Source organism: Protopterus annectens, chromosome 8.part0 (genome assembly GCF_019279795.1).
Source record: "Protopterus annectens isolate FY-2018-M chromosome 8.part0, PAN1.0, whole genome shotgun sequence".
Classification (NCBI taxonomy): domain Eukaryota; kingdom Metazoa; phylum Chordata; order Ceratodontiformes; family Protopteridae; genus Protopterus; species Protopterus annectens.
This window is the reverse complement of record NC_056741.1, coordinates 708,885,935-708,909,661: the sequence shown is the minus strand read 5'-3', so window position 1 is coordinate 708,909,661 and position 23,727 is coordinate 708,885,935. Positions and strand designations below refer to the sequence as shown.

Genomic DNA, 23,727 nt, shown 5'->3' with positions numbered 1-23,727 from the left:
TAGGTCCCCCATCTTTTTTGGCACTAAAAAGAACCTGGAGTAGAACCCTGATCCGATCTGGTCTGGGGGGACGGGCTGGATGGCTCTCTTCCTCAGCAGATAGCCAATTTCTGCTGAAGCGGCCTCCCTCTGATCGGGTGGAACGTCGGGGAGGGATTTTGGTTTCGGGATGTGGAGAAAGGGGATTTTGTATCCTCTGGATATAATACGGAGGACCCAGCGGTCTGTTGTTATGGACTCCCATGCTACTAGGTGCTCCGAAAAACGTCCCCCGACTGCCTCCAGGAGTGGAGCAGTCGGGCAACCCCTCAGGGTTGCTGCGCGGGCCACTCAGAGAAAGGTTCTCTGGACCCGAAATTCCTGGGAGCCCCTCTGCCCCTGGGGCGGTGTCCGCCCTGTCCTCCTCTGCCACGAAAGGACTGGTTGTCCGGAGCGGGTTGGGATTGCTGCGACTTCCAGAACCACATCTTCTTCTGGCCCTTTTGGTTCCTAGAGTAGGACCTCTGGGGCACAGAGAAGCGGACTCCGATGGCAGACAGCGTCTTCCCGTCCTTCTCGCTCTGGACCAAGGTGTCGCGAACCGTCTTGCCAAAAAGGGCAGAACCATCAAAGGGGGCGTTCGCGAAAGACGCCTTGAAGGGCTCCGTGAAATCGCAATGGCGGAGCCAGGCCAGGCGTCTCGTGACTAGGCCTACTCCTGCAGCTCTAGCGGCTCCCTCAGTAGTGTGGGAAAGCAACCGCATAGAGGTATTTGTAACAGACCGAAGAGTGGGCATACGGGTGGAGTGCAACAGTTTGTCCTCCTCCGACATGGACTCTGGGGGGGATGCAGCGTATTCTTTAATAAGATCGCACTGCATCCTAATAACATGTGCCAGATAGTTGAGCGCCCTCACTGAGAAGGTCGCTGAACTAAACATTCGCTTCCCCAAGCGGTCCATCATCCGAGACTCCTTGCTCGGAGGATGGACTGAGGGACTCTCCTGGGCGAGTTCCCTCTTGGTGGCTGCTGCCATCAACATGGCATCTACCGGAGGACCCTTACTCCAGTGGGCACGGTCAGCAGGGGGGCTGAGAATCCTGTCAGGCCTTTTGGGGATTGGCTCCACGGTGTCCGGCTCCTTCCACGCCCTGGTGGTAATAAGGTCCACCAGGGGGTCGGCAGGAGGGGACACCCAAGAGGTAGACGGGCCCGCTTCGAATGCCTCCAAGAACACGGACTCGTCCGAAGAAGACTTTGGGGCAGACCACCCACCTCTTATATGAAGCATTTCCATGATGTCTCCAAAGGAGACATCCTCGGGGGGTGATCTTGGGGAGCCTTCCCCTTCCTCCAAGTCCGTGTCTTCAGTTAAAGACTCGGGGGAGGCTATGTGCCTCCTTTTACACGTGTGCTTGCGAGGTGCCTCCTCGGGGGGGCTGTCCGAGGAGCACTCGCAAGCAGTGTCTAGTTCCACAGGAACTGCTTGGGGCATCGAAACGGGCTGTCCCAGTGGCCGGGGTGATGGAAGCCTGACCCAGAGCAGATGGAGTGCGGGACGGAGCCGAAGCAAGTGCCGGGGGTCCGGAAGTCCTCAACAGAGCCCTCTCCACTACATCAAAAGCCGAAGGGGAGCCGGCCTCGACCAAAGGATCCGACATTCGGCTCCCCCTCGGATCCGAGGAGTGGATCGGAGCCGGCGCCGAGCCCCTCGGATCCGAGGGACCAGTGTGCTCCGACACGGACGGCGCCAAAGGCACACCGAGTCCCTCGGATCCGAAACTCGGGCCAAGGCTCCGAGAGGTCGGATCCGACACACTCGAGGGCAGGGTCGGATCAGAAGTAGCCAGTACTATCGGAGCCGATCCACCCCCGGCTCCAAAGCTGCCTGGCTCCGAGCGCTCCAAACCCGGGTAGCAGGTCGGAGAATGAGCTATGGGCTTGAAAAAAGGGGTCGAGCTCCCCCCCGGGGGGGGGGGGGGGGAGGCAGGAGCACTCCCATGTGCATCTGGGCCTGGATGAACCTTCGCATCATCCGGTCCAGATCGGTGTCAGAAAGACTATAAGTCGACCTCGAAGAGGCTACCGAGGTAGGCCTTGAGTACCGCCTCGATAGCCTCGAAGGAGGTCGGGTCTCTTCCTCCTCAGGTCCCGGTGAAAAGGTCGGGGACCGGAGCCGAGGAGGAGGAGAGCCAGTAGCTAGAGAGGCCGGAGGAGAAGCCCGCTTAGCCGGCGGGGCCGAGACGGAGGTCTCGGCCCGCCGCTTGTGGTGCTTCTCTCTCCGATCCTTCTCCCTAGCTTCCCTGTCCTCCGAACCCGTAGAGGGAGCTTGAGTCCCGGGAGGAGGAGCGGGAGCAGGTAGGGCAGGTACCGCAGGAGCGGTAACTACCAACGGGGTGGAGGCCGAAGCCGAGTCCGGGGGCAAAAGTCCTGCCAAGACCAGCTTCGACCTCCGCTCCTTCAATGCCCTGGGGTTGAACCCTGCACAGATTGAACATCCAGAAGTGAGGTGTTCAACCCCAAGGTATCGAACGCACAGAGTGTGGCCATCAGCAGGGGACAGCTTATGGCCACACTCGGAGCACTTTGAGAAAATCGCCTTTGGGGCTTCTGACATTTTTTTTTTTTTTTTTAACAGAAAAAAATAAAACTAACAAGTTAACTACCCAGTCACACTACAGGCCCCAAAGACCACGCACACACAACTACGCTACCAGCGAGGGGAGGGAATTACAAAAAATTTTTAGTAATTTAACTAAAAATAGTTTAAATGGGTGGGAAACCTAAAACTTTCACACAAAGGTACTATTAAAAGATCAAAAAACCCTTAGTAAATAACTAAATTTCCACTTAGCTGTAGGAGTTCAAAGATCAAGCTGTCACCATGAACGCGGCAAACTAGATCTGAGGTCATCTAGGGAGAGCAGGGCATTATGGGTGAGGGGAGGAGCTAGGAGCTCGGATCCATAGCTGGATAAACCATGCCGGTTCGGATCCGATATCGGATCCATACCCACAGGTTGCTGACAAATGAATCTCCTACTTCAGATCTATATTTAAAACCCATTTGTCCTGGGTAATGAGTTCCCAGTTTTTTGCCTGCAGAGCAATCTTTCCCCCTAAGGGAGCAGTCAGTTGAGAAGGGCCAAAGTTAAGTCACTGAGATAATTTACCATAGGGGGAGTCTTACTAGTCCCTGCTTTGGAAGTGGGAGCCCCCATTGCTTAGTCCTGTGGGTACCTTGGGACTGAAACCTGGGTGTTCAGCTGGTTCTGGGTTTGGACTGAAGGCCTGAAAGAGGCAGGAAAGGACCAATTCTTAGAGGGCCCAATACCTACTAAATCTTGGAGGCTGTACTTACAGGAAATCTTTTAACAGTTTGCATAGATTTAGCTTTTTCCTCAATCTTTTAAAGTATTTCTGCTTTGTTGCCAAACAAGCGGTCCTGGTTTAAGGGAGCATCCAGCAATTTAGCTTTAACATAATCTGGCAAAGATTGCTCCTTAAGCCAAGCATGCTTTCTAAGTACAGACCCAGTGACAGCAGCCCTGCAAGATGCCTCTAGTGAATCAAAACCACATTGCAAAGTATGTTTTCCAACTTGTTCAGCAGAATGCATTAAATCCTGTAAATCCTTATTTTCAGCACAGTCAGGAATCCACGTCATTTTCTGTTTAAGCAATCCAATAATATGCTGCTGATACTTTAACATATGAAGCTGGCAGTTTAAGGCCCTAATGGCCAAGGTTGCAGAAGTGTATACCTTCTTACCCCATCTATCCGGTGCCCTGGAATCTCTATCAGAGGGGGTAGGATTTTTGGCAGTAGTAGCCTTAATGCCCTTGGGTCCCTGTGAAATGGTCTCAGGATCCGCAGTAGGATTTTTTAAACAGGAACTTGTGAGAGTTAGGAACCCTGTAATATCTATCTGTTTTTCTGGGAGCAGGAGGTAAGGAGTCAGGGGCCAAGCTAGATTCCGAAAAGGCATCATCAACAATATCCAGTACAGGGGTGATAGCTAAAGGCCTGTGTTGGGGCAGGAGTAAGAAATCCCTAAGCCTCTTTTTAGAATCAGAGTAATCCTGGCTTTCCCAGCGAAAATGCTCCCCAAGTGTATGCAAGGTTTCACCAAAACAGAAATCCTCTGGAGGGGAAGCAGAGGGAATTGAGTCCTCCGCATCAGAATCCTCATAGGTAGATAAGGGTAAATCCCAGTCATCAGAGGAAACAGAAATTTCAGAATCCTGATCAGAGGAATCATAAGCAAATTCAGTCCTAGGTCTCTTAGAGGCTTCCCCTGATTGATGTAATAAGGTCTTCAGCCATTCTTATCATTTATTTTTTTAGGCATAGAGGCCTGACCATGCGGTCTGGGTGTCAGTTTTCTAGGCATGGATCGAGTTTTAGGCCTTAAAGAAGAAGACGGCATTGGTTTAACATGCAAGTCAGTAGGCCTGAATACACCCTCAGAAGCCAGTGCCTGCACAGCGGCTCCGGACCCATCCAAGGTAGAGACATCCACAGGTTCCACAGTTGAAGCATCTCACGGTCACGGCATACCGGACTCCAAATGGGTCTCAGTAGAGGCCTGCAAATCTGAAGTAGCAGGTATCAGGGGCTGCGAAAGCACCTCACTGAGTACCGGCGAACTGGCGACTAGCTTAGGAGAAGCGTCGACAGCGTTGGACCTAGGCCTGTCTCTATCTTTGCGTTTTTTCGGAATGTCAACAGTCGGGTGGTTTACCAAAGCCATATCTGGGTAACTGAACAGAGTACCAAAATATTTAGAAGCATAAATATACCAACAACGAATAGTTCCTTGTTTAAATAAGGCTCAAAACCGACAGCAAGGTACGTCGTTGGTCAGGGCCTAGGCAAGGAATACAGTACGAATTAAAACCTTTATGAGGTATTTGCTTTCCACAAGAAATACAATTATTGACTTTTACTGACATCGGTTTAGAGCAAGAAAAAGTTTCCCCAAATGGGTACTTAGCTTTAGTTGAAGACTTCTGTTCTGAAACTCGAAAATGAAAATTTCAGGAGTCGGCCAACCAGCACTTGGGAACTGCTTCTGCTTTGGGCACCGTACAGCAAGAAAGACTGATGTAATGGCGTCGGCTGCATGCTTTATACCCCTGACTACCTGACGTCATGGAAGATGAGACAGCAACTGACGCAGGACCCAAGACTTTGATAATCAGACCGACTGAAGGCTACTGCAAACAGATAATCCAAATGTGACGACTGCAACAGTGAAACACGAAGAACATCGGGTCTTATAAAAAATAATTTAAAATCATACTTAGATATGTTACCAATACATGTAACGTCACACAAATTGCAGCAATCATTACTGGCCACACTGTGGGTGCTGTGAAGAGTACTTCTGGCTAACATCAAAGATTGAAACAATGCTAATTCCATGAACTTTAATCATACTTTGACTTAGGAATGAGGTCCATTCCTGTCATGGTATTAAAAACCCAAAAGACTTGCAGAAATTAAAAAGAGGAAAGACCTTATTAAGAAGGACATAGGTAATCTCCAAAGTCTGGAACCAACCCAGTTCAGATTTGTTAAAGGTAGAGCATGCCTGTTAAACATAGTTGTCTTCTTCAAGAAAGTCACCAAAGCCCTGTACGAGGGAAAGACTGTGCATACTGCCTGTCTTGACTTAGCCAAGGCATTTGCCAGAATCCCCCACTCAGGTGTTATACAGAGCCTCTCCCAATTGGGCATTAACCCCTACATTACCAGATAGGCAGCCAACTAACACAGTCAAGGTGGGTGACTTCACTTCTAGCACAACCCCAGTCACCAGGGGTATACCACAGGGTTCTGTGCTGGGCCCCTTACTGTTCAAATTTATTTCTCAGATGTCCAGGCAAACTTGGACAGCCTGTGTCTGACCAAGTTCGCTGACGACTGCAAATTGGAAGCTATCACTGAGTCCCCCAACGATGTTAATATACTGCAGGCAGAGCTAACACAGACAAATGATTGGTGCCAAAGCCATGGACTAAAGCTAAATGCAAAAAAAAGGGCATTATTATTCCCTTTGGGAAAGCTGACAATCCTGCTAACTACATTACAGACAGCACCCCCCTAAAAGTAGACTCAGGTTGATAGCAATCTGAACTTTGACCATCACATATCCAGAACAGTAAGGAAATTCTTCTACATGGCATCTTATAAGTAAAGGCATCGCATCTAGATTGAAGGATGTTATAATTCCATTATACTCCACCCTCATCAGATCAATAACCGAGTACAATGCTCCCTTTTGCATGTACATCACCAGACGCCTGCAACTGGAGAGACCACAGAGGTTTCTCACCAAGAAAATACAGGATACACAAAACAAGTCTTGTGCAAAAGACTGAAAGTCCTCTCACTGTATACTGTCTCCTACAGGTTGGTAAGGGATGACCTGTGCCTTGCTTACAGGACAGCCTCTGACCCGGCCCTGATGGAAATGCCACACATTCGTAAATCAAACTACATGAGGGTCACTCGTGCCAGGGATCTTAACCTAGCCTCGGACATGAACGGGTCATGCTGGAGATCTAGATACATCTCCCAGACTGCCACTTCTCTGGAACAAGTTTCCAGTTCATGTGAAACAGAGCCCCTCCCTGACCTTCATCAGAGGCAACCAAGATCAATGGATGGGTGACTACAAATTCACTCCTGGACAGCGGAAGTCAGTACTAATTACCATAGACCCTTACCTCTGCAAACTTCACTAACCTTCACTTACTCAGATAAAATTTATTCATTCTTTATATCAAATGTTAATTACTAAGCCAGAAAACATCCATAACATATAAAGAATGTCAACATTTGCATTGGGAATAGCACATTATGCATCCACAGTGCAAATCTCTACATTCAACATAAAACAAGACCCTGAAACGGTGAGTTTTTTTAGTAACAAGTCAAGTGTGTGTCTGTATTATACATATGTATACACATGCATGTGTATGTAGCATGTATACACACACACACACACACACACACACACACACACACACACACACACACACACACACACGCGCGTAGAAAACATGATAAACACAGCTAAAACTGCAGCAATTATGGTAAAACATTAAAATAAAGAATATCAAAAACTGAGGTAAATATATTGTGGCATGCTACTTCTCTCCCATATTTCAGCCACTTTTTGGGTTCTTTAGCTATTTACTAGTGTGTTGCACTTTCCAATACAATTCCTCAGACATTCTTTAATCTAAACAGAACAATTTACAAATCACTACTGTACTACAGATGCTCAAAGACAGACTCTGTCAAGTTTAAGGCCTATTACACAAAAAAGAATAAGACTACTTACCACTCCTTTCTCAACAACTTCCTTCAGTTTAGAACGAGTCATTTTTGGCTCCTGAAAACAAAAAGTAGTTATTAACCTTTGTATTCTGTTCTACAGTAAGGACAGAAAATGCCATTAAAGCAGAAAGTTAACTTTTTTCTCAGAAAGACACAGCTTACCAGTTTTTAACAATCATATAATGATTACACTTTAGTTTTTTTTGTATATGCTTCCATCTCTTCTACTACTATTCCATCAGTCATCACAAACATAAATTATTTTATACTACAGCAGTTAACTCTCATTTAGAAACTGCCTAGTCTGTTGCCAAACAAATTTTCAGACTGCATCAATCTGCACAATGTTCATGAAGGAGAACGGCTCCTACCTCTTGAACAATGGTCACTGGTTGTGTAAGGGTATTTGCAACAGAAAACTAGCAAAGCAACTGGTAATAAAATACAAGAGCCTACATTACAAATGGTGCTTATCTTGCAGTAATGACAGTCTAATCTGTGCAAATCAGACTCTTGCAACTAAATGGTTCGAAGATCATTAAACAAAACACAGCTTCAAAGATAATACTCATTAATTATGGTGTCAGACCTGGAAATGTTGCTTTCCTAAACAATAACTTATCTAATGATCTAACGTAAGATAGTTTTAATTGTGTAACTCGGACTCCTGCAGCCATATGATCCAGAATTCATTAGGCAACAAACAACCTTAAAAGTTTGTTTGTTTGTGTCCTTCAGCTTTTCCCGGGTAGGGGTCGCCACAGTGGAACTCCGGTCTGCTAATGACTGGCAGTTGATTTTTACGTACCGGCTTGCCAGGCCTGACGCACAACCTTCAACGAAGGTACGCCCATTCACGCATGTCTACAACAACCTCAAAAGTAATGTATACAAATGATACAATGTGTGTCTCATGTCAACTAAAGCCCAGCTAACCCTAATTTCTCTCTTGGAGCATAAATGAACAAAACTAAAGTATAGACTGAGACATTTCTCCCCAAATACGGGTCCAAACAACTTCCACACCTGAATGACAATAGGCAAGTTCTACATAGTAGGAAAAAGAGCACCTAGACTACCCCTAATCCTGACACCAAAACTAAAGAGCAGTTACTACAAAAAAACATTTAGAGCTTTATAAAAGGGAGACACAGAGAATGAGTCAGCATAGGTGCTGTTAGGTAGCAATTTACTGGGCTCCAGAGTACCAACTTTGACATTACTCTAAACAAATAGAAAAGAGAATAAAATCTTACAAAGGTACACACGGCATTCCACTTCAAAGTCTTACATAGTCTATGGAAATCTGCCTGTATGACAGCAGCAGTTCACTAGTGGTGCAAGCCTTCATAATGGAAGGCAAAGTCTTGCCATGTTTGGGACATCAGGACAAGACACATGAAACACTCTACCTGGATACAGTTTTCATGGCCAAAGATATTTTAACAAGACTGGGTTGTAAGTTAAATGGGAGCAGATGGCTCCATTTTGAAAAGCGACAAAGGTCTGACCTGACCATGATCCATGCAACCTGGATACAGACTTGGGCGAGGGACTTGCTGAAGGAGGCTGAGAGTGAACTGGTCCAGCCGGGAACAATGTTGGAGTTTGCTGAAGACACGATAGTATAATGAATGAAGCATATGTGTTGGACACACTCCCTCTGATTCTGCCAAGAAACATTCATGTGCTAGCCTTTATCAAGTACATGCAGAAGTGGGTACGCTGACTGGGGAAAGTACAGCAGGTCATCGGTGTGAGCATGCACATCACCAGCCAGAAGAAAAAGTAGTCACGAAACAGAAAATTACCTGAAGGCTGCATGGAAAAAGGGCTCCCCTACACTTGGCTCTAGCCGACATAAGCAGCAGAAAAATGGGCAAGGCCAAAGCAGAGAGGACTTAAAGATTAGTAGACATGGGCAGGATCAAAGGACAGAGAATGGTAATAAACCTCTAGTCGCTTTACACATTAAAACAAAATATTTATTTGAACTTCAGTGGCAGATTAAGTGGCCTACAGGGCTGTTTTCAAGCCATCGGCCCTTCCTCCCACAGTTTTAGGACCATGCATAAATGCACCCTTGATCACAGGATGTTACTAGGCTAACAGCCCTATAGCCTTTTTCAGCCTAGTCATTCATGCCCCAAAGTTCTCAATTATCAATAACCACAGGCCAGAACAGCTTTGGTATATGGCTGTGACTTACGGCATCTACAAACTAACTCTGCCCATAAGGACCACAGGTAACAAGCAAGAAGTGAATTTGTAATTTCCTATCCACTGGTCCAAACTGCATTTGAATAGGCTTAGAGAACAGCTCTGTTTCACATGAATGGGGTGTCTGTTCCAGAGAAGGGGTAATCTCCGAGACATACACCTATCCCTCCATGTTTTGTTTATGTCACAAACTAGGTTTAGATCCTTAGATTGGGTAATACAAGTGCTGCTTGTTTTGCGAATGTGTAGCAGATCCATCAGGGCTGAATCAGAGAAGACCCTGTAGGTTAGGAATAGATCACCACTCAATAATCTGCAGCAGACTGAGTACATGGCTTGAGGTAGTCCGCAAAAGATGTATTATTTACACCATGTATTCTTTTAGTGAGGAATATGTGTGGCATCTCCAGTTGTTGCAAATGCCTAATCAGGTATATGCTGAAGAGTGCACTGTACTCTATTATTGGTCTAATGAGGGACGAGTATAATGGGACTATGATCTAAGATCTGGATGCCATGCTCTTACTTATAAGTTGTGCTACTCAGAAGGGTTTTCTCAAAGTTCAGGTTGCTGTCAATCTGAGTTCCCAAGTCCCTTACCCCTGGGTGTACGCCTAGGGCAGTGTTATCAGTGTTGTAATTTGCAGGGGTTGTTGTCTTCCCAAAGTGTATAATGCATTTTTTGCATTGAGTTTTAGGCTATGGTTCTGGGAACAGTTATTTGCCTGTGTCAGACCTTCCTGGAGGATATCTACATCTTTGAGGGATTCAGTGATTGCACCCAGCTAGCAGTCAGCAAATTTGGTTAGCCAAAGGCTTTTACATTTGCCTTGACTTCAGAGAAGTATGTTTCAAACAGCAGAGGTCCCAGTATCAAGCACTGTGCAATGCCACTAGTAACAGGGCTGTTGGTGGAGGTGAATTCCCCCACCCTACCTTCATGTGCCCTATCTGTGAGCCATTTGGTCTGCTGATATAATTTAAAACAAACAGGAATGTGTATTTCTTGTTAAATACAACAACTTTTGTTAGTGTGTGTTTTAAATTTCTAATTTGAACATATTTTCCAGTAAGCAATAAACAAAATGCATCAACCAATAATGACAAAAGTACCCATTTCAGAACATTTTAATCATAAAAAGGCCACTTAAATTGCTGTCATTATAGTCCACCAATATCCAAATTCAACAATTATGGCTACTTTATTGACTGCATACTCGTCACGTCTGACTGTGATAAAAATGACAGTGTAGACATCATATATTTAATCAGGATAAAAAAGGCCACCATAAAGCATTCCAATTTAATTTACACAAATGTACACTAGTCCTTCAAAGACAGACCAATGACTTTTTAACTTTATCAGCTTATCAGGATCAGCCATTAATATCCATAAAACATCCCGCAACCCCAGTAATTACCAGCTACATTGTTGACTAAGTCCTTCTCGGATGTCTGTGGCAACCTTAACAGTAATAATGACAAAGTCCCATATTTCAAAATAGTGTCACAGAAACGCACACTAGCCAAGGTATTCCAATTTAACACACACACACACACACACACACACACACACACACACACACACACACACACAACTGCTTTAAAATGATCAGCTGATATAAGGTACTGCCATCCACAGTCACCCCCCCCCACACACACACACACAAGCAGTTATAGCCACTTTGTTGACTGTGTACACTCCTTACTGTTAAGAAGAAATAAATTACAGGTACTTTATTGGTAGCTTTGGATGTGTTTTGGATGAACTACATGAAACTGAATAAAGATCACTAGCATCATAACCAGCCATGTAAAGCACAGTTTAAATAGAGTATTTATGTGAACATAAGAAATATTAATCACCTGATAATTTATGCTAATTAATATACACAATCTCTACTACAGAAATAAATGTCATCAGAACTCCACATAAAAATAACTATTACTTGTACAAAGGTTGAATTTGGTAAACAACTCTGCATTTCTGTGCTTCATCTACAAAAGCAGTGCCTGCTGCTCTTGAATAACAGACTGCCTATGTTGCATTAAAAACTGGGATACTGATGATACTGTCAACACATTTTATGGACTAAATCAGCTATACAATAGGGAATGGTTGCAAAAAACAGGTTCATAGTTATAAGGCACACAGTCCAGGAGACCATTAAGGAGCCTAACCCAAATTCCCATTTGCATCAGAGCAGTCTCTGCTCAATTTTACGCAGTAGGTAAAGGGAAGGTGGAAAGATTCAAAACCTGCATCCTTGTCACAGGAAGCAGCTCATTAACAAGTTCAATCTTTAGTCCTCGGTGTTAACTACCAGAATAACAGTTTTGAACTAACTGCAGAAATCCTTTACAATCCGATTTTGCAGACGAGACTTTATCACGTAATATGAAACAATGGCTACACAATGAATGCTGAAGATCGAGCATTACTCCAAATAAAGCAGACTATGGACCAGATTCCAAAAGAGTTGCTCTCAGTGCAAGTCTGCCCAGATTCTGAAAGATTTGCTCTCAGCGTAGGTCACTTACTTCAGTGTACGGCCCATCTACAAACAGGCATACACCTGGGGCCAGATTCCAAATGAACTTCTCTCTGTGTAAGTGGTCATTTATACTGACAGCAAGTCTTCTGGAATTGGGCAAATTAGGCCATATACAACTTGATAAATGTCAACAAATTCATATTTGCTTCAGGCTGTAAAGAATGTATTGCAAAAATATATTACTAAAATGGACCATGTTTAGACTATGTAATAACTACACAATCCATGCCTATTAATGAATTAATTCTTTAGCTCAAAGAATAAAACAAAACAACTGAAGACAATATAAATGCTGCAACAGCTTTTGCTCAACAAGCCACAAGTCATACAAGAAAATCAGAAATATTACTACATACAGATTTTTGGGGGGGGTTATGTGCCTGCAGGTCAATTGCATTTCATTTCTGACCTCCCTGTGTCTTCTCATGTCATCAAGAACAACTAATCCCCTCAGACATCATTCAATTAAGGTCTGGCCTACTTGAATTACTGATGATGCCATCCTACTGAAAAAAATTCCTAGAGTCAACAGAACTGAATCATGGACAAATGGGCCATGCTGATATCTCATTACTTGGCTATCTCGTCCCTATCACCATAAACACCATTCAAAACCTGTCAGTGTACATACTATTTTCTTCTTTACTTTTACAACCATCACAATGATTTGAATTTAATTTAAAACTTTTTATTTCATATATTACAGGAAAAAAATGCTGACAGACATTTTCAGTATAAAATAAAACATTGAAACTAAAGTGAGACTTAGCATATGAAACAGCACACTTCTCTTCCCTTGAAACTCACTTTTAGTGAAATTAATCTGGCAAACCACTACACTACAAGAAATGTGCTGGGATTCATACTCAAAAAACATGTAATAAAATACAGGAATTTGAAAGGTAAATGTATAAATGCATTTGCTGAAAGCCTGGGACAGCCCATTGGACACAAGCGTCCCTTTTCAGGATGTCAGTACATGGAGTACTGTCTAGTGAAGTAACTTAGTGAGAGTCACATAAAAGACAAATGAATGCTGATGGGAATCAAACCCCATACTCTAAGAAGCAGCTCCTTTAACAGCTCATGGCCTTACACATCTGCACTAAGTGCTACACAAACTACTCTAGCACAAATATACTGCATTTCATACCTGCGTTCCAGGCTCTCTGCAAAACAAACACATACATCCATAGTTAAAACATTAAACTCAGACTTCATGTTATCCAAGCTATTCATAGCTAAATAATAAACACACTGTCAACACCCAATAAAACAAGGATCTTATTCAAACATCATGGATTATCTGATGATACTCCAGCTCACTACAGTCAATTTCCTTCCTTAACACCATAACTACTCTGCTTCATACATAGTTATTAGGATTGTAGTCCAGGAGACCATTGAGGAGTCTGGCCCAAACTTCCAGTTACCCCATGGAATTTTCTGGTAAAGTGCTTTGCTCAAGGACAGGGCATAAACATGAAGCAAACTCAGAACTGGAGACTGTTAAGAGCAAACTACTTTAAATCACATAAAAGTTAACAGAATAGGTTTTGCATCAACATGCACTGTGTGAATCATAAAAACTATCAAAGTCTAATAACTGACACTGTGACTGTAATCTGCAGTGATTTGCCAAAAAAGAAGTCAATGGAGAACTGGTGTGACTGTAATCTGCAGTGATTTGCCAAAAAAGAAGTTAATGGAGAACTGGTGTACAGGATTAAGGCTTCTGCCTCCTGTAGCTAAAGTAAAGTGTTTGATTCTATCTACCTACTGTGCAATTCTGAGCAAGCATTTAACCAGAGTGTGCTCTCTAACTGGAGCATTATTTACACATGTGAGCATACACATGCATACTAAGTTTCCAGCAGTGGATCCTATCCCTTACATACCATGAAGCTGTGTTTCAGATGCTGCAGTTCCAAGTAAAAGTACTTAGGGTTAAACCCAGTATGCTTTATAAATAAAGATCACCATTCTACTAAGAAGCTCTGTTTCCAGACATGGATACAAGTAAAAAAAATACCACAAGTAAAAGTAAATAAAAGCAATGGGGATAGTGCTGTTTCCAATGACAGGATGCAGATCCAAGTAAAAGTACCATGAATAAAGTAAATACAAGTACCAGTGGTGAGGTTGTTGTTGTGTCTTTCGTCTTTTCCCGGTTAGGGGTCACCACAGCGGAACTCCGGTCCACTAATGATTGGTAGTAGATTTTTATGTGCCGAGTTGCCAGCCCTGATGCACAACCTTCAATGAAGATACGCCCATTCACGCATGTCTCCACGCAGAAGACAGTCTAGCTGAGAATCGAACCGGACAGCGTCTTACTGTGAGGCGACAACACTATCACAGCACCCCCACCGCGATTTTACCAGTGGTGAGGTATGCTCTGTAAATTAAATAAGAGTGCACCAGGCACACTATTGCTACTTCCTGTATCTATTATTAGCTGTAATGGAGGAGGATGGAACCTGCTGTGTGCTCCGTGCACGCTGTTGCTACTACTACTACTTCTTCCTCTACCTCTTAGAGAAGAGTCTTGGAAAATAAATATTTTTTTAATTTATTCCTGGCACACTTGCATTGTTGTATTGACTGGCCATGGCTCCCACCTAAAGCTGTGGGCCAAGGGCGACTGGCTGTTTCGACCCTATTACAATTCGTCACTAATGATCCCGCCTGAGAAAAAGAAAATGCTGCCAGTCTGCAAAATTAGAAGAAACATCGATGAAGAAAATGTAAATAATAATGGAATTCAGACAAATCAAAAGAACTTTCTGAGAGGCATGGCACAGTTTTTCACTTCTTCTATATCTCTGTGAATGGAAGGGTGCTTCTTGTCTATAACCAAGGCCTGCAACTCACTAAAATGTACAGATAAAATAAGGAACTAAGACAAAAGATTACCAATAACTTATTGCCTCAAATGGAAGGCCTTTGGCCTAAACTTCTGGCAAACCTCACATGCACTAACAATGGGTTCTAAGCTGAAACAGTAAACATACTGGTTACAGCTATTCATAAAAGATTTTGGGCATTTACAGGTGCACATGCCTTTCTTAGGCAGAATGCTCAATACCTTCCCGTTGAAAGATGTCACAGATAGGTTCACTCAGTGGGTGAAAGGCAAACATTAGCCAAGCAAAAACGACAAAATATTACAATATAATACACTATAAAACTATACAGGCAGCAAAAGATCTCTAACAGGGAACTGGTTTGCTTGCTCTAAGTCATGGCCTGGGCTAATGGACTCTCAAAATGTTTTGAACACTTTGCATGCATGGTTAAAGTTGATTGATACTCCTAAGGAAAAAGCCGGCATCAGCCCAGCCATGGAGGAAAGGTGCTCAGCTCTGAAAGCCTGTCTGGATGCCGGACCACAGCCTTTGCAGAGATCCATAAAAGAATATCTGCAATTGCAAACAATACACTGAATATTATATACTTCTGTACAAATGTGATATGTTAATTCTTTTTATCTGATGAGGCATAAGAAAGGATACAACAGTTTTTACTTCCAATAAATTCAAACTGCATCTGCTCTTTTGCAATGGAGACTAGCAGCTCCATTCAAGGAAATTTTGCAGGCAATTATCGCGGCAATATTTCTTGAAAATTTCATAAGAGTATGTCAAATCATTTTATAGACTCTGTAATTTATGTAGAGAGGAGCAAACACAGCCACAATCATTCAAGCAGGTTGAGGAAAGTCCTCTAAAGTACAAACATTAGTAAAGGGTTAAACCACAGAGAACAGAACAACAGTAAAACAAAGCAGACGTGTTTTCTTATAAAATGGAAGTGTAATTTGTTGAAATATAATGAGGGAAAGTTTGCTGAAACAACTGGAAGGAGAATTCTGATCTTATCATATAACGATGACTTTGAAAAATAAAAAATACTTGGCAGGGATGTGGAAATTTACTAGCAGCTTTTCAGATCTTCAAGGAAGCTGCTACTAAATACAATTAGATGTTACAGCTGGAGAATGAATAGTGGAAAATAACAGAGCCTCCCGGATAAAGAAGCTGAGTATATTTACTCACTTAAATGTAGGAAACAACACCGAAGTGATAATTAAATTTTATGCCAGGAAGTGACAATTATGTCCTGTTCAAACACAAACCAGCAGAGTGCCAATCATTTAAAAAAGAAAAAAACTAGCAGCCACATCAAGCTTCATGACCGCAAATACTCTTCAAGTGCTATCAACAAGTCTGTATCCGACATGCAATTTTGTCACAGCATTTGGTATTGTAGTACTTAATGAAAAAAGCGTCTGGACTTTTTCAGGCAGGAACAATAAACGTAAGTAATAGTATTCACATACTACATATGCATATGACTGTGGGTATCATGTGTGCACCGTGTAAGTGGATATATTGTATACATGTGTGTGTGAGGGATAACTATATATATATATATATATATATATATATATATATACACACAAAAAAAGATATATATATATATATATTGCACACAGATTCACATGCACACACACATATATATATGCACACACACATGCACGCACACACACACACCTAAACATATATATATGGCTCTATGTCAGTTGATAGAGTTTTCAGAAACTCGAAATTCGTATCAGTGAGATGATATGATCTTATCAGTGAGATATGATCGAATTTCTGAAAAATCTAGCATTAAAAAAACACACACAAAAATCTGTTTTTACATTTTTGCAGGGGAGGCAAGCACCCCTTGCAGCCCCCACATTATATATACCAACTACGAGATTGCACTACAATGAGGAAAACAGTAAATTTCCAGATCCTCACTGTACCATGGTGTCCATTCAAAAGCTTTGACTTTTTGGAAATTTGATCATATCCGTCTTGCCGATATGAATTTCGAGTTTCTGAAAACTCAATCAACTGACAGGGATCCATACATATATATATATATATATATATATATACATATACATACATACACACACAAACGTACATATTTATATGCATACATAGAAAAAGAGAGACACACGCATGAATCTATTTAAAATTATCCAAACACAAAAGCTAGACAAAAACAAATCTAAACTCTAAAATATAAACAATCTAATCTTATTCAGTACCAATATTTTTGCAGGGGTTAATCTACCTTGCAGTCACGGCATCTCCTGCTAATTATACATACAAACTCCTTGGTCACACAACAGTGGGGAAAGGATACAAATACTTCCTTAATATAACTTAAATTTTGGAGATACGCTGTGTTTAGATACTTTTTGTTGATCTTTTCTGTTTAGATATTTATGAGCTTAGATAGTTTTAAATAAACTATATGCATGTGTGTGTGATAAAGCATTGACGTATATATAACCACAAATCTGGATACACATATACACACACACACACACACACACACACACACACACACAAGAAATGTACATTTTAAGTTGCTGGGTGACTGGACTAGTTAAAAAGGTCAGAAACTGGCAAGATGGACTGGAGGAGATCTTGCTACATCATACAACCTGGCATAGCTAATTAAGTGAACAAGGGAACAAAGACTCCAAATACCATACTTTTTCTGACCACTACCCAAGGTATGAGAGATAAATTGAAAACTATGTAATAGTATGTTCAGACAGTACCCACTTACTGCTCCCAGAGAGAGCAGTCTCAAACTGGACAAAGTAGGAGGGTAGAAAAGGACTACTAAAAGAATAAAAATATGCATTATTCTGAGAAAGCTCATGGTATAACTGTTCATACAGTCATCCATAACATTCTGAAGTCAATTTCATTGATTATAAATAACTACATCAAACATCAAGTCTGCTGAAAGATGACCAACCTCAAAACTTTACCTCACTGAAACCAAAAGTGATTTCCTGTTTCAGATTTGCATAGAGACAAAATATGCTGTGGGGAGAGGCGTGTGAGTGGGAATGAAGATCTCCACAAAAGAAAGAAGTGAAACAAGTGCAAAACAAACTTCAGATGAAAACTGTTATAAAATTACTTAATTCCACACCACAGTTGAAAAAGTACCTATAACAGTACATGTTCAAATGTCTTCACTGCTGCAGTAGCCTAGATGTAGTGTCCTGTCAAGGATATAGCATCGGCCTAGGTTGCTACAGCTCTAACTCCCCTCACTCTGGCTGCTGATGGGCTGCACCCTTTTTGGAGGGAAGTATTTAGCAACCAGAGTGAGGTAAATCTTCCCCCCAAAAAGGAAAGAGTACTCATCCTGAGCCAACAGCCAACAATTAATCACCATAAAAAACATCCATACGACGACGATAGTTGTAACAAAGGAAGATGTGTCCCACCTCAACTATCTTCAAAGGGGGATGGTGGGTGCGGCTACTGCAGCAGTGAACAAATCTGAATATCTACTGTTATGGTTAAGTATGACTTACACAAATGTACTATGTTCTTTACTCTCACTGCTGCAGTAGCCTAGGGATAGCTTCCCAAAGCTTACTCTCCCTACCTTACAGGAGAAAGGATAAGGATCCAGAACCCCCTTGGGCAACTCTCCTAGCAAAGCCTATCCTGGACCTACATAATTTATTTATTTATTTTTATTTATTTATTTTACATTTGTTGACAGGGCTAGTCTAGCTGGATATATGTCCATTTTCAGTAGAGGCCCGGGGAGAAAAGCTCCAATGGTTATAACAAGTTAAACAGAGACAGGCAATACAATACTAAAATGTGAAGACAGAGCTAGCTAATACACAATATACTCGGAGCAAAAAACAAAAGTATAATGGACAAATGTCTTATAAATTTTTTTTTTTTTTTTGTTACAATAGTCATACAGTATGTAAGCGATGACATGTATCTATACAGATGTTATATAAAGGCAGACCTATCAAGGGTATAGGGAGCAGAGATTGTAAGAATTATGGAAGAAGAAAAGATAGAGAGGAAGCAGCAGAGTTAATCCGGATTGTTGCAGGAGAATAGCCAGTGTTTATTGAGATGAATTTTCAGTTGTCTTTTAAAAAGTGGGAGAGAGGACAAAGATAAGACATCAGAGGGTAGTTTGTTCCACATTTTTCCAACAGAGTTGGAAAAGAGACAGTCACCTGCAGAGTTATTGGGTTTGGTTATATTAATCGGTAGTTTGTTGGAAGAGCGTAAATGTTTCAGGTTACTGTATGGTGTGATGAGGTTAGAGAGTATAGGTATTTTAGTTGGTTGGTATAAGATCTTGTGAGCTATTAAGAACTGTTGAAGTATGAGTTGGTTTGGAAGTTCAAGCCAACCTAGTTGTCTTAGGTTCAGGCAGTTTGTAGCTCTTTGTCAAGGTATGAACAGGGGACCAAGTTTCTGCCAACAGAATACTTCCAGAGTCCACTCTATCCAGTATGCCACTGGGAAGGAAGGGGCTCAGGCAGAATGTGCCTTAACTTTGGCCTGGAATAGAATACCATGGTGGGAACAGCAAAAAACAATAACAAAGGACAACCATCTGATCGCTGTCTTTTTAGACATGAGAAGGCCTTTCTTAGTCCCAGCAAAGGAAACAAGCAGTTGTTTAGCCTTCTTAAAGGACTAGGTTCTGTCAAGGTAGTACCTGTGCTGTCTATGCACATCCAATGTATGCAGAATCAGTTCTCCCTTGTTTTTTGGCTCTGGAAAGAATACTGGGAGATTGATGGCTTGATTCAAGTTAAACTCAGAAAATCTTTAAGCATGAATGAAGGATTACTGCATAATGTGATCCTGTCAGTGCTGAAAACCAAATGGGGTTCAGCCACCAAGGCAGCCTGCAATTTGGATATTTGTCTTGCAGATGTCAGAGTAACAAGTAAAAGAATTTTCTAAGCAATGAACTGGAAGTCAGCCTGACAGACCAGTTCAACGGGAACTAGAACAAAACTGATATCACAAGGAAGGAGGAATTTGCTTGCAAGGGGGTTTCATGAGCAACACTATTTTCGGAAACTGTTCGACCACAAACATAGAAGAATGAGAGTGATCCATAGGCAGACAAGCGGAACTGGCCTGCAAAAAGCAACTTGATGGAAGGATATGACAAACCATCTTTAAGTAGCTCACACAAATATTTTAGAACAAGTAGAAATACTTCCCTTTCGGGATCCCTGTGACTCCCAGGTCTTCAACTAGAAAATCTTTTCCATTTGCCAGCATAAGACACGTGTAACAGGTTTTCCCTCCTTTAGTACCTGCTGCACATTCATGTGAAAAGGGTGCCTAAGTAGTATTATAACTGAATCATTCAGGTTACAGTTGTAGCGGATTGATGTTGGGGGTGTATCATACTCTCCTTGTGCTGTGGATTTGTCCTTTCTTTAAGCTCGGTGGTCCAAGGAAACTCAGTTATCGGAAACGCAGTGTTCCAGCGCTTATCTGTGTTTCATCTTTATCTTGCTTGATGTTTCAGCTTTACTTCATGGATGTCCTTGCAGCTGCCATCTACGTAGTTATTTTTACAGACTTTGTTTCTCAATAACATACTCCTTTCACATGGATGTCAAAATCTATTCAAGCTATTACATGTTTGCCAGCACATATACTACTTTCTATTTGTTCAGCATTTTACACTATTTCTAAATTAACCCTTTATATTTCATATTATTCTGGCAGCTTTTATTCAAGCTAATAATCATGCTAGCAACAGTTTGAAAAGACAGTGAATAAAACAGAATAATAGGGTGGTGGTGCTGCGGTAGCGTTGTCGCCTCACAGTTAGACGTTGCCCGTTCGAGTCTCAGTTAAAGCGTCTACTGTGTGACGACATGCGTGAATGGGCGTTCCTTCGTTGAAGGTTGTGCGTTAGGCCCGGCAAGCCAGCATGTAAAACTCTACTGCCAATCATTAGCGGACCGGAGTTCCGCTGTGGCGACCCCTAACCGGGAAAAGCCGAAAGACACACACACTAATCTTTCAGTGCTGTGTGAGTAGATACATTCTGTGAGGAATCTTGTGGAACTTCCCTAGGCCAAGTCCATAAGAAGGGAGACTCAGTTTTGCCTAGGCCAAAAGGGAGTCACCACAATGACTTTGGTAAGTCTTTCTTAAAATACCTTGGAAATCATTAGAAAGGGTGGAAATGCATACCGGAATTTTCCCAAACAAGGAAATGACAGAGCATCTGTTCTCCCTACTTGACTGCAAGAATATCTCAAATAGAATTTTTCTAGTCTGTTTTGTAAGGAGACAAACAGATCTAATTGAGTTATCCCCACATCTGGATTAAGCCCTGGAAGACACTGATACTGAGATTCCATTCGTAAGAGTTTTGTCTGCTACAATGTTTTGTTCTGATGGAATGCAGGAGGTCTGAACAGTCATAGAATGTTGAAGAGCCAAACTCCAAGCCATCACTGTCAACTGGCAAAGAGGGTAAGGCCTTGCACCCCCTTGTTTGTTACGGTACTATATCACTGTGGCTTTGTCTATAACAATCTGTAAAGGGCCCTGAGCCCACAGATGGTGTTGAGATTTTAAAGCTTGAACCACTACTAGCATTTCCTTGATGTTTATATGCTTTGATCTGTCTGAAGATTTACATGAATCTCGCACTTTTACTGTACTCAAAGCATGAAGTGTCTGCTTGCACAGATTGAACAGGGGTCAGAAGAGGGAAAGGGAGTCCTCAATTGAGAGTCATTTGATCCTCCACCACTGCAATTCTCACCTTACAAACCTCAGCAAGGAAATCTGAAAGTCCAAGGGGTGTAGGTGCTAGGTCCAAGAATTTTCTAGGTACCATTTCACTTTTCTCATGCGTAATATGGCATCTTTAAGTAGCTCACACAAATATTTTAGAACAAGTAGAAATACTTCCCTTTCGGGATCCCTGAAGCTGTTGAGAAAAACTCAGAAAAGATGTGCTGGTAACTGATGGAATGTAGGAGGTCTGAAGAGTCACAGAAGGTTGAAGAGCCAACTCCCAAGTCATCATGTCAACTGGCAAAGAGGGTAAGACCTTGTACCCCCTTGTTTGTTAAGGTACCACATCACTGTGGTGTTGTCTATAACCATCTGTAAAAGAACCTTTTGGAGGGCCAATAGCCTAGTACCTACCTATGAACCTATAAGGACGGCCTTTTCCTTGAGTGTATCAGACACCTCAAAAAGACAATTTCCTGAAAGAGTGTGAGACAAGACATGTGTAGGTTCAAGTGAAATCCCCATTTGGACACCCTCCTTAAGCACTCCAAACATCTGGGAGAAGACTCTTCAGAAAAAAGCAAATCTAAATACGGAAAAATGTGGATGTCTTGCAATGCGCAGTGAGCCACCAATGAGGCTAGACACTCTTGGGAAGACTTGAGGTGTAGTGGAATGCCCAAAGGGTAATGCAGAGTACTGAAAATGTGATCCAGCTACAGCAAACCTTAGAAATTTCCTGAAATTTTGAGCAATGCTCTAGAAGGATCAATACGGGGTCCACTTCTATTCAACATATACAAAAATAAAATCCATGACACCACAAACTTGGCATCTATTGTACAATATACAGACTAGGCTCATCTGCTCGGCCCCAGCCCTTTCTAAACTCCAAGAACTAACCCAAATCATCTTCTCAACAACAGAATCCCAGCTAAATTTCCAGTTGCTCCTAAACCCAAACAAAATCAAACTAATGCTCTTTACTCAAAACATTCACAAAACTAAAACAGCCATTTCATATCTTTTCATCCAACAGCAAAATAGAAACAGTAACCCAAACAGATGTACTAGGTGTTCTAATCAATGACAAACTAAAATTCGACCAGCACCTTCTGCAATCGATCAAAAAAGCCCACATTAAGAATATTTCCTGACTCACCTTCAACACTCACCTGTCTGAAACAATCTAACCTCTGGCTAAGTGGTTGAGGGTTAGTCTGTTTGAGAGAGAAGGGAAACTGGGACAGGAGGTGTGGCTAACGTGATCAGATTCTTGGCATAGTCATTCATTAGCTGGAACTTGACTCATCTTGGGAAAGCTGCTACTTTAATTTGGCTTGAAAGAGTTATTGTCCTGCTACTTTCTTTTTTTTGGGGGGGGGGGTTACTTGTTATCAGGCTGAGATTTCTGTTTGTTCTGCTCTCTAAAGGACTGAAAAGCAGTCTGGTTAGGGTGGGTGCTTGAAAATAATCTTTGAGACTCCATGATCAATTTAATATACCTCAGTCATCCCACTGTTTTAGGATCTGTGTAGGCCCAAATACAAGATCTGGGCTAAGTGGAGAACTAAGAATTTCACACTTCAGAATTTTTCTGATTATTTGATTACACAACTAAACAAATATTCTCAATACTACAGAAGAAGCAGAACCTCTAGACACAGTGTCAGCACAATCATTCCATTTCTCACAGCATGTTTAGCAAGTTGGAAAAAAATCTGATTCAAATATGACAAGGCTTCTGGAGAGAATGGAGCAGCAAATTCTTCCAAACTATAAGCTCATTTTAACACAAATTTCCACATACAGCCCTGATAATTCAAGATCCTAGAGGCTAACAAAGTAGAAGCAAACAATTTAACCACTTGCCCTCCTTTATTAGAGAGTACCGCATTAGAGGAAGCCAACAACTTCTTGTTAGCTGTTGCTGCTGCAGTTACTGCAGCAGGGTCAGCTGATAGTTGAGAATAAAGAATTTACAGTCTTG

General features: G+C 42.2%; 1 protein-coding gene across 2 annotated transcripts in view; it reads right to left on the bottom strand.

Annotated features, from left to right (window-relative positions):
* The window catches only part of GON4L (gon-4 like), a 3,426,849-nt gene that overhangs the window by 2,360,177 nt on the left and 1,042,945 nt on the right, over positions 1–23,727 (bottom strand). For both annotated transcript variants that reach the window (XM_044080158.1, XM_044080159.1), the window contains one exon: positions 7,335–7,385. In XM_044080158.1, coding sequence (XP_043936093.1) covers positions 7,335–7,385 — 51 coding nt within the window. The remainder of the gene's footprint in view (positions 1–7,334; positions 7,386–23,727) is intronic.